The sequence below is a fragment of the Penaeus japonicus genome, unplaced genomic scaffold (genome assembly GCF_977035675.1).
Source record: "Penaeus japonicus unplaced genomic scaffold, GWHDUDI00000001_assembly GWHDUDI00000031, whole genome shotgun sequence".
NCBI classification, from domain to species: domain Eukaryota; kingdom Metazoa; phylum Arthropoda; class Malacostraca; order Decapoda; family Penaeidae; genus Penaeus; species Penaeus japonicus.
Window position 1 is genome coordinate 19,984,320 of NW_028234433.1, and position 11,659 is coordinate 19,995,978.

At 36.9% G+C, this 11,659-nt stretch overlaps 2 protein-coding genes across 12 annotated transcripts in view; one reads left to right on the plus strand and one right to left on the minus strand.

Annotated features, from left to right (window-relative positions):
- LOC122250669 (polyamine-transporting ATPase 13A3) overlaps window positions 1-4,443 on the plus strand; it is a 27,406-nt gene extending 22,963 nt beyond the window's left edge. For 9 of the 11 annotated variants that reach the window (XM_086555922.1, XM_086555929.1, XM_086555924.1 and 6 more), the window contains exons 22-27: window positions 99-261; window positions 625-883; window positions 1,194-1,326; window positions 2,285-2,401; window positions 2,753-3,070; window positions 3,279-4,443. In XM_086555922.1, the coding sequence (XP_086412048.1) occupies window positions 99-261; window positions 625-883; window positions 1,194-1,326; window positions 2,285-2,401; window positions 2,753-3,070; window positions 3,279-3,476 (1,188 nt within the window). In that variant the 3' untranslated portion in view covers window positions 3,477-4,443. The remainder of the gene's footprint in view (window positions 1-98; window positions 262-624; window positions 884-1,193; window positions 1,327-2,284; window positions 2,402-2,752; window positions 3,071-3,278) is intronic. The other 2 variants (XM_086555931.1, XM_086555932.1) reach the window with 1 other exon arrangement.
- Window positions 4,438-11,507, minus strand: LOC122250671 (AP-4 complex subunit mu-1). The gene is made up of 9 exons (XM_043012221.2): window positions 11,292-11,507; window positions 7,516-7,601; window positions 7,149-7,367; window positions 6,343-6,450; window positions 6,014-6,088; window positions 5,586-5,748; window positions 5,286-5,484; window positions 4,898-5,117; window positions 4,438-4,791 (listed from the first exon to the last, which is right to left on the minus strand). Exons 1-9 carry the CDS (start codon window positions 11,398-11,400, stop codon window positions 4,612-4,614), a joined length of 1,359 nt encoding a protein of 452 aa, XP_042868155.1. The 5' UTR covers window positions 11,401-11,507; the 3' UTR covers window positions 4,438-4,611.
- Between the last annotated feature and the right edge of the window lie 152 nt (window positions 11,508-11,659).

Here is an 11,659-nt window from a genome sequence, read left to right on the forward strand (position 1 = left end):
TAAATACTTCAAAAAATACCTATCAAAGCCACATCCCCAACTTCCATACAGACAATATAATCCCTTCTTATTCATCAACTGCTTAACGACCACTTCAGCACTGGTGGTTATACGGCGTAATCCAAGATCGCGTGATACCCTGGCTGGAGAAGACCTGCGGACCTCGTTCTCCTCACGCCAAACTCGAGGCCGAACTCCGAGATCTCAAGAGCTGGCCGCCGCTGACAGACCCTCCGGACATCGATGCGGATAACGGAGCAGGTTTGGAGAGTGGCCGTATCGTATGGTTGTGGGTGGTTGGTTTATATGCGAATATGTTCACGGTACAGGTAAAACAGACAGGCACACACCTGCATACACACACACACTTTTTCATGCTCTTTATCTATCAATCTATCTTTATCCCCTCTCTCTCCCTCCCCCCCTCTCTCCTCTCTCTCTCTCTCTCTCTCTCTCTCTCTCTCTCTCTCACACACACACACACACACACACACACACACACACACACACACACACACACACACACACACACACACACACACACACACACACACACACACACACACACACACACACACACACACACACACACACCACATTTAAGTTCATCCACTATTCCGGCAGGGGAAACCGATGACGGAGACGAAGCCATGGACTCTGAAGCCCTAGGCAAGGACGAAGCCGCTCTCCTAATCAGAAAACTCACGCGGAGGCACCGATTCAAAGCGACGGTCAAATATCGCAACGAGGTTAACCCAGGTCATTCCTCTCCCACCGATATCCCCGTACTACCCGCCATTGCCATGACAACCACGACGCCGCCTTTGGGTTTCGACGAGGAATCGTGTCCCATGATGCCTTTTGAGACTATTCCGTCAGAGAGGTATGGATTTCGACATCGTTTACATACAAAACGCAAATAAACTACTTTAGGAAGAATGTGTATTTTGTATATAGTGTTTTTTTCTGCCATTTTATCAACATTTCAAGTATCATTTACTTAGTAACTTTACATTCTTAGAACCTCCTTACAATGGATGCTCATATTTGTCCTCTGGGTATATGTCAGAATATAAGTTTAGGGCTGCAATCTCAAAGGAACGCGTTTAGGTTGTGTAGAAAAAAAAAATGTTCTACCGGACTTAATTTCTAATGGCAGGGTATAATGACAATGTATTTTTTTTACCCTTTAGTGCCGACTATAGGGAACCTTGGGATAGTCAGCATGGAGAAGGAAGTACGTTCAAGTTCAACCAGAGTGTGAGACACCAAATCATGACGGGAACTAAAGGTGGATTTAGTACCTTCAAAGGCAGTGTGAAGAAGGTAAGAGACATAGATTCATAACGATTGGATACGGGGTGACGTGAACGTGTTGACGATAAAAAATATACCATGGGCTCGGGTGATGTGTATCTGTATATCTATTGTTTCCCCTTTTGATGTTATATTTAGTGATGATGGAAATTACCATTATAATTACCTATAATTGCCGTAATATATGTTTAGTTAAAAATCCCAAACATAGATGGCACCACTTTTCTGGCACCAGCAGGAAAGCAAGGCTTAAATGGTACCCATCCACGGTCCCTATTAATCCCTAACTTCAGAAAGCGATGACATATAGCAAAATGCTGACCTCCGGCTCTAAAGTACCGGAGGTGCAGGGAGCGGAGGCAGAATGGGAAGAGGGAGGTAAAGCATACCAAGTGCAGCGGCTGCAATATGACCCTGTGCCAGTATGGATGGTTTGTGCTGTGGCACTCGAAGCCGGAAGCACTGGCCGTATTCCTCTTTTCCATCTCTTATTTTTTGTTTGTGATGGTTATTTCTTTCCGTAATTGTGAACGAAAGGAATTTTTTTTTTTTTTTTTTGTGCTCTCATAGAATTGTAATACTTCTGTCAGACTGTGAATACACATAATGATCTCATATGGACTCTACACTACAATTTTAATAATTTGCAATATTAGGAAAGTCTACCAGGTGGCACGTGTAAGCCATATGATATAGCAAAACACAGAAACTAACACAAAAATACTCTAGTATCATAGCAAGTGAGCAAGCCCTAGATATGTGGCACTCTCTGCATCTTAAATAAATGTGTCTGGTCTGAAATTAATCAGTCTAGCATACATTCACATGTGAAGTGATAAGATATCACAGGGTAATATAATCAAAAGGAAAATAGGATATTAAAAAAGACATTGAGAGCTCTAATCATATCATATAATACAGACTAAGTCAATAAATAAATAATCAAAACTGCCATTAAATCCTGCAGCACAATCAAAAGTGGGACATAGAGGAAGCAGAACCTTATGAAGTGATTAGACTGACAGATCAATCAGCAGTAGAGCAAAAGGATGTCAATGGAGAAGAAATTTACGCAACAATATCGGTGAGTTGAGTGACAGGATGATCAACATATATGTACTCATATGAACAAAATATGCCACATATCACAGAATTATTCTACATCATGTTGAGTAACGCTGATTTGTCATTGATATACTATAAATCAAGGCCGGTCTTAAGCCAATTAGACTAACTGCTCCCAATTGGGACCCACACCTATGGGGGCCTGCTCCACTGCAGACTTTAGTGCAAGTTGGCTGACAACCTGGGCCTACCAAAATTGTTCCCAATTGAGCCCCGCACCTCCCAAGGCCGGCCCTGTTGTATAGTGTATAGTTCTTTCAGACTACTAAAATGTATCTTTATTCTTATTCTTTATGATGAATCTGAGCAGGAGACTTATAACGGAGATTTACAAAGGACTGAAGACATCGACCAGGGAGAGGACAGCCACTACCAAGACCCTGTGCAAGAACAAACAGCTGCTCCAGATGACAAGTTGGACAGCCTCAGGAGGAGAACGGAGAGACAGAAAAGTGAGATGGATGAGGTTTTTAATTACGTAGATGAGCTTGAGATTAATGATGATATACAAGAAAGGAAAGCGAAATTTGCAGATTCTGAAGACGAAGAAAACTCAAGCTTGTTAGAAAGTATGACAGCTGCCTGGAATCGTATCTCCAGAGCATCACTTGCATTAAATAGCCACATGGTAAGAATACTTTGATATAATACTTGGCAGCAACTGAACATGTTAAGGTAGTTGTAAAACAAAGAAACAAAACAAGTAGCGTGTGCCTTGAATCAATACCTAACAAGAAAAACAATCAATTAAGCAATCTATCTTTTAGAGCTTAGCTCCTATTTGCAATAGACTGCCTATTTAGGTCATTGATTCAGTCCATCATTTCACATTTCAGGATGATATGAACACTACCCAATCCATTCCTGAAGAACCTTCTAGGCCTGGAAATCCTAGAAACCCACAATCATTATACGATGTACCTAGACCACCAAGACCTGTAGAAGGCCATCTCGCCCGTGGAGCTTCTGCTGGAAATCACCATGTAATAAGGCTTCCCCAAGACCAAGAGGGAAACAGGGAAAGTAATGCCTGAAGTGTTCCAAACCTCCGTCTTGAGAATTTGAGTGCAATTAGTGCATAGATTTGTTATTTTGTTGCTGTATCATTGATCTTTTTGAAGTTGAGAAAAGTAGTATAATCCTAACATGGATAATCAGAAAGAAGTGTCAGTACACCTTGTGTTTATTATGGTATTGCACTAAAGTATCTCATAAGCTAACTCCAAGAACAGTGACTTTGTAAAAAATATTGAATTACTTATAATGCAAAAGCCTTCTTATATTTGTCTAAATAAAAAAAAAGGCAAATTCACTTGTTAGACCTATGAAGCTACTTGTAAATAGTGTGACGTTAATTATGCTGTACAACTTACTGTTCAGGCAAACATTTTGTTTCTATTCTATTCATGGCATGTGTAGCTTTTAAGATTTTATTAGTTAATGATTAGATATGGCAATATTCTATATATGTAATACCAAGTTGTGATAGACAAAGAATATTTGAGGTATAATTTAAACATTATTGAATTCCTTCTAGTATTTGTGCTCTGATGATGCAATATAAGCAAAATGGGATTTTTTTTCTTAAGTAGATGTTTATAGAGAATTGCTTCCCTTGTAAATTGCATAGTTGTATGTGTTTAATAGTGTGTTTCGGGTAAATCTGGATGGTATGTTCTCATGTATGTCTCTCTGTTTGTATGTTGCAAGAGTTTTTTTGTATTTCTAATTCTAGCCATGGATATTGTAAGAAGAGATCTAAGTTATATATTAATTGTATATATTTTCAAGAAGTCATCTACAAGATGAAATATTAAAGACATCTTTCCTAATTATTAAAGAATAATGTATTTCATGCAGAGAATGACATATATGACTAAAATTCACAAAATTACAATGAAAAATTTCATAAATATGTAATAAGTTGTTGATAAATTTGATCTCTATATTTATATTTACTTGTTTCAATTTTTCACATATGCAATAAAAAGTACATTTTTATTTTCATATTTTATTTATAACACACATTTACACAATAATTACACACTCTTTTATGATCCAAAAATTTTCAACCACTGAAAAACAACAATCATAAACTCATGTACTGTCAACATTACATACAAAAAAACAACAACTTAAAATAACATTGTTGATGCATAGATAGGAAAACTAGCTCAGGCGAATGCTGACACTGTCTGAGGTAGTGAGATATCGCACCCATTTACTGACATTGTTTAAGGCGGGACTCAACTTCACTCTTTCTACTCTGACTCCAGAACACACCCAACGCGATACCTCAAAGTCCAGCTCTCCGGAATCTATGGTAGCATTACCACCTGCATCCACCATCTGGGAAAAAAAGAAATCAATGATTTTTCAAACCAACATTCAAAATGCTGAAAATAATGATGGTTCTGAAAAAAGAATTCTAAGTATTTCTGAAATCAATTCTTACCCTTATGAAAGCCTGTGCATAGCTGCCACCTGGGAACTGTGATATCGTCCATGTGATAGTCTTATCTTCTGAGGAGAATTTGATATTTTGGTCTTTTGGGCCTGAAGTCCTGGACATAATTGTTGCAGTTGTTGGGGGAGCAACTGCTCTGAAGGTCACTACAGGTGCAAGAGTACCCATTCCTGTATTGCTTGTTAACTTCAACCTTAATTCTGAATCACTGGAATTTAGTAGAGTAGGATTTAATCTATATTCTCTATCAAAGATATACAGGAAAGAAAGAAAAATATATTAGACTAAAGTCCATAAAATGATAATCAGGAGGTTCATACACAATTTTCAGTTCAGCTATGAAACAGAAGTCAAAAAAGATCTAGACCCTGTTTACCTTGCAGTGAGACTATGAAAGGAGGCCGTAAGATTGAAGGGCAGGAGGTGTGGGTGATCTGGGGACACAGTGTAGCGAGCTATTGCCACTTCGTGTCCTGGGGAGGTTATCACACTCAGCTGACGACCCGTTTCTCCACCAGCTACCTCCACACCTGTGCCAAACTCCACTTCTGACATCCTGGCTCCGGTGCTGAATCCTGGTGAACAGAGAGTCGAGATCCTGAGATAGGCAATACTTGTCAGCTAGGAGAAGATGAAAGAGTCACATTCCATTCAATAATGTGTAAGAACACTTTACCTTCTTTAGGTGTTGTGCATAGAGGAGAATTCAAGGTTATGGTAAGCATAGGATTTCCTGCAAGAAAACAGCGAGCTATTATGGACCCTGTCACTTCTGCACGGATCACCGTCCCATTTGATGCCACGGAAGCCCATACCTTTTCAACAACGTCAACATACAGCTGGGGAAGATATTACAGAATACTTTCAACTTCAATTTATATGAACATCATAAAAATTTATCAATATTCATTTGATAGTTCCAACTTTCATTTACAATTACTTAATCCATTTGCGGAGAGCCAGGAGATCTCTCTCACTTGGAGGATGTGAGCGCTTGTTATTTTGCTGGTGGGAGCGGCATTAGATTAAATAATTGCCCCATTGTAAATGGGATAAAGCAATCAAAAAACATAATCCACACATTTCATCTTTACACCAACCTACCTCTCTTTTACTCTTATCTACTGCCAAAGCTGACTGTTGTGCAGCAGTACAAGGAGCAGACTTCTCAATGCCAAACTGTAGAGAAGTGTGATTTCTGTTAATTAAAGGGTTTTAATCACAGATAAACATCAAGGAAAATACATAAAACATAAATGGAATGGTACTTTTGATGTATCAGACATTACAAAAGACAAGTCCCACCATATTTTTCAGTGGACAGTTGGTATTTCAAGTCTCACACCTAAAACTCGACTTTTTCAAAAATTCTGAAGATACAGATGATGAAAAACAAGATCTTAATCCAAAAAAGTCAAAAGTATTTCTCATACCAGTCCAGGTGCTGATGTCATGACAGAACTCTCCTTGGCAGTCACAACATTACTGTAAATGTGTGATTGTAGCTTCTCTGCTGCCTGCATTTGTAGAAACCCTCCATTCTGTAGATATTAATTCTATATATATTTACACAATACATTTTGGCAATTGGTAAAGCACAAGCACAAGCGAAAGCACAAACAAACACACACGGAAAGAAAATAGAAATAAAAAATGCTGATCGACTTTGATCTTCCATGATTGGGTAATGCAATTTTATACACAACTAAATTCATCATTCTTGTTGAAATGTGTTAAAATGTCAAATAATCATATATGTACAGTAGGCCTGCTCTGATATATGCACAAAACTGTTTGCCATTAATCTTTCAAATACTCTGAAAAACTTGTGTAACAAGGTATCAGAGTTTCTTTCATTCTGACTGTTGTTGCAGGCATAAAAAGTTTACAACCAAAATGTCAAATACGAAGAAAAAATTAATAAATGCAAAATCTAATGAAATCTAAATGTTAAACTTTAAGAGCAGAATACAGTTTGCAATTAAGATATTTTAGGATTACTTTGCTGACCTAAGATACTGCTACAGAATAGAGCAACATACTGTAAACTAGGGAATTGATGTCAGTAATAAAAAAAAAAAAAAAAGAAAAAAAAAAAAAAAAGAAAATAAATAAAATTACACATCCACAATAAATTATGATCCATGTAGTTCATTCATGACCTTAAAAGTGGAACTCTAAAATAATATCTAATATAACTTCACCATTGATATGTGATATAGTAATCAAGCTATCTTACCATGGTTTCCTGCACGACCTCCGCAATGAGCGTTAAATTAGATGTGATGCTGTGCTGTGTTATGGTTCCACACAGGGTAGAACATACTTGATGAAGTTGGCACAAACTGTCTGTTATGACCATATGTCCACACTCTTTGGTCAGGCTCCCACTGCCCAGAATGCATGCCCAGTAGAGATCATCTCGGAAAATATACACATAATTCTGCCCATCTCTCGACTGAAAAGTTCAAGAAAATTTTTTGTCTCTCTCTTTCCACCCCAAATTCTAATATCAATCATTGTCACAATACATTTGACCACACAATGAAAAATCAAAACAAAACAGCAACAAAAATATAGTACCTTAATTATAAACACTTACTTACAAAGGCAGGAGGGGGATCTCCGTATGGTGATGATGAGATTTCTGACAGGAATGGATAGAAGGCATCTTTCGTCACAGTGGGCTCAACTGAAGAGCGTCAGTTAAGGAAAACTTTGCAAACTGAAAACCTTTGATATCTATTCTTTAGCTTGGCTTATTCAAAAGGAAAGCATTGAATCAAAATATTAGAAACTTTGTGCAGATCCAAGGGCTGGTTAGAGGGGGCATTCATGTTCATTATATATGATAAATAATCAAGATAAACCTGTAACTAACATATCCTGGACTTGTTTGTTCAATAATCATTATCTACAGTAGCTAGTAATATCATTCTTGACTTTGGAATCTGTATTCAAATTTTTGTGACATAAAGTATCTATACTGAGAATATTATCATGCATATAGCTCAACACATAAGAAGAAATACATCATTCACTATATATATTCTTATAAAAATGAAAAATAAATAGCAATAATGTTAATCCTTGCAAAAAATAAAGCATGAAATTGCTCTAATTCCTCATTAATCTTAAAAATAAGGGATATTTCTGCATCTTCCTCCACTAACAACAATGTATATTAACATTTCAAACAGTTGGTATTTAAAAAAAATTAACATAATTTGTTCTTTATTTGCTGAAAGGTCAATTATTCAGAGAGCATAAGATATTATGACTTAACTTTTTAGGTCCAACACTGCATACACACACACACACACACACACACACACACACACACACACACACACACACACACACACACACATACACACACATACACACGCACACACCATATACATTTATAAAAAAAAAAAAAAAAATTCTCTTCTCCCTGGTATTTCTTTAGAGCTCTAAACAGACATAGACAGTTATGTATGTACCTGGATAGCAATAGCACAAAATAACTATAATTTCAAAATTTAAAAATCAGTGCATTAACCCTGAAATAACTTCATAGATACTTTCTTTGGAAGAGGAAATCACTTACTACAACTTACTACACCTACAGTAGGTTTCATGTACAGCTGCCAGCTTGCTACTTAGCAAATCATTATAATGGCTTTAGATAAGGGATAATTCCATCCTAATCACATAGATGACAATATAGAACCCTGACATGCCATCCAGAGGTAAATATATGAATTTAATTAAACAACAGTAATAGTACTACTTCCTCAATTCCTAACCCGTTAATGATGGATGACAAGTTTTTTCGTCATACATGACGCAGGAGCTCTGGCCTGATGACGGGCGTCATGACGTTCGTGGATTTTGGATCACTGTGTTATTTTATTGTGCTATGAGTAATGAGTGAGTGATGATAACAATCGCAGTCATATTTATTATAACTGCCGTAATATTAAGCAAAATGGGTTTCACCTTGCCTAGATGGCACCACTTTCTTCTAACACCAGCAGGAGAGAAAGCCTTGAATTGCACCCATCTACGGTCTCTAGCAAGCATTATCTTTATAGAGTGATGGCATATAGCAAGTTGCCGACTTCTTGCTCTAAAGTACCGCAGATGAAGGATGTGCAGGCAAAATGAGAGGAGGAAGGTTACTCAAACCATACCTAATGTCTACAATGTGCCCCTGTGCCAGTAGGGATGCCTTGTACGGTGGCACTTAAAACATAAAAATGGCTCTAGCTCGACAATGAGTGACTTAAAGAGAGTGGGAAAAGTCAAAGTATGTTGTGTGAAGCTGCCTAGCTCTGAAATAAAACCCATCTTGGAGTTTGGGTGAGCAAATCTATCCCTATTGTTGATGGGTTAACCCTATATATTTCATGTATCATATATGCCCTATAATATGGATTAAGATATACTCTGACTGTCAATGAGACTATAGGATAAAGACTTCCTTTACAGAAGTTTGTTTTCAAAAGTAAATAAGATGTCCAACAGTATTATTAATTACTGGAATTTACACTGTTGAGATATTTCAAAATCCTCCCAAATCTATGTTGTCTTTGTTGAAATGACAAAAAACTTCAAGGCAACAGCCAAAACTTGAAATTGACATTCTAATTACTGGCTTTCATGAAAACTCAATATATCCCATTCAATCTTTGCTTGTATATCAGCATTATTTGTTGCTGTTATTATAATCTATCTTATGTTTACCCAAAAATATCCCAGGCATTTTTTTATGCTTTCCCCATCAATGAGGGCCAGTATCATTGCTAAAGGTTGTTTCTGTGTACTAAAACTACTATGAATGGACAAAATGCATCACATGCAAATTACCAAAAGTATCTCCAAACACTTTTTGCCCACCAGAGAAATTTTGTTGACATATCAACAACCCCATCTTTGTAGCCATCATCATAATCTTTTAGATAGTGGTGAATAAGACAAATACATATCAGTAAATTATTTTTCAGAGTTGAGCCTCATTCATTGTGGAGATCCTGGCTAATACAATCATAATGTCTTTTCCTACAGAACAAAATAATTCACAGCATATAAATACTTTTATACATCAACTCAAGTACTGAATGAAACAGGAAAATTGTGCAGAAGCATACACTTACATTTAACAATCCCTTAAAATAAAAAATGGATATGTAACACCATTTAACTAAAAAGACTATATATAAGCACATAGCTGAAACTAATGAATTGGGTATCCATTGACTACTTATGATATCTATTTTCGACACACAGTAGTCTTGATCTACCAAACTAACAAGTGATATTTGCCCCCATAGCTGGGTAGGGCATGAAATATATCAGGGATACTGTAGGATCAATATAAAAAAATGTTTTGCCAGAATGTATGAGTTGGAGATTTGCTGGCCTTTGGCCTGAGTGCTGACAAGGTGGGGACCATTGTAATTGCTTGACTCAATACCACTGTATCTATCACATTGTTGCTCTATTTGGTTTCTACAAACTAAAAATACTATAGCTATATCTGTGTAACATACATTGTTGCAATCTATCAACATAATATTTGTTAGTAATGGTGATGTTTAGCTCTTGGGTAAATATTCAGAAAAGTGCCACCCTATACCCCACAATCATAGCCCCAAAAGAAGGGGAAGGTATAGAATAAATAAGATACACAAAGTCCTTTGGAAAAGGAGGGTCCAGGGGCATGGGAATCCTCAAAACTAGGAAAGGTTAGATAGGTTGTTGGGTTAGGAATTTTATAGATGAAAAATGACCCAAGAACAGCACATACAAAATTTCCACCAAAGATCACTCTGTGTTATGGTGGAGGCAACTGAGATCGCTCTGCACACAGTACATCCTAGAAATGAGTAAATTGCAGAGAAACTACAGCTTTTACAATTTTACTTTAAAATAAACACCCTGCCCTACTGTCAGGGCCCAGTTTGTGGGGTGCAGGGAGGAAACTGCTGAATATATTCTCTAATTAAGAATAAATGATGATAGGAATCCATCAGCCCAACTTTTGTGGCATTTAGGATCACAGCATTATTCTGAATATTTACCAGATTTTGTATGGAATTACTAATATCTGCAAAGGAATAGATCATACAAAAGATGCTGATGATGAATTTCTCTACCATGAAAAAAATGCACTACGTTAATCACATTACTTCAATAGGTAAATACGTAACGGAATTTCAGCCCTAGAAGTAACCAGTTAGTCTCGCAGAACCCCATAAATCAGTTATATTTTTATCAATGATAAGAAAAGATTCTATAGCAGTGTAAGATGTGACTTACGCAATAAACAAAATAACTCAGAACACCATTTATCTATAATGCAAACCAACAATTCACTGGCTTCGTAAAAGGATACAAGTTGAAATAAAGAGAATTTCTCCTCGTTTGTTGGATATTGAGAAAGCCTTCAACATTGTAGCACTTTCAGGTATCAAACTTGTCAATTGTTGATGATCACCTTCCATAGAGTACGGAAAGTAGAATGAGAGATACTGCGTGAAGCGGGTTGAATATTATACAACATAAACAGATGCTTTTACACGTCCCTTCCGATCGTATTTTGTTTTATATTCTATCAAGATTTTCTCGTCTATACATGTAAACAAAGCAGTAGGGGCTGTTCCATTCACCTCCCTTTAAATAGCATTTCGTTCTGGGAATTTCCATAAAACTGTCGTTTTGCAACATCTATTCCATTACAATGATGCAATATGTCCTTTCTCG

What these genes read in the sequence shown, in the direction of transcription:
- LOC122250671 (XM_043012221.2), bottom strand. Translation starts at nt 11,400, where the DNA reads ATGGAAGGTGATCATCAACAATTGACAAGTTTGATACCTGAAAGTGCT. An exon ending in TGACATCAGCACCTGGACTG is followed by an intron (nt 6,089 to 6,342) that starts GTATGAGAAATA and finishes ACTTCTCTACAG; the next exon opens with TTTGGCATTGAGAAGTCTGC. An exon ending in ATGCACAACACCTAAAGAAG is followed by an intron (nt 5,485 to 5,585) that starts GTAAAGTGTTCT and finishes TCTGTTCACCAG; the next exon opens with GATTCAGCACCGGAGCCAGG.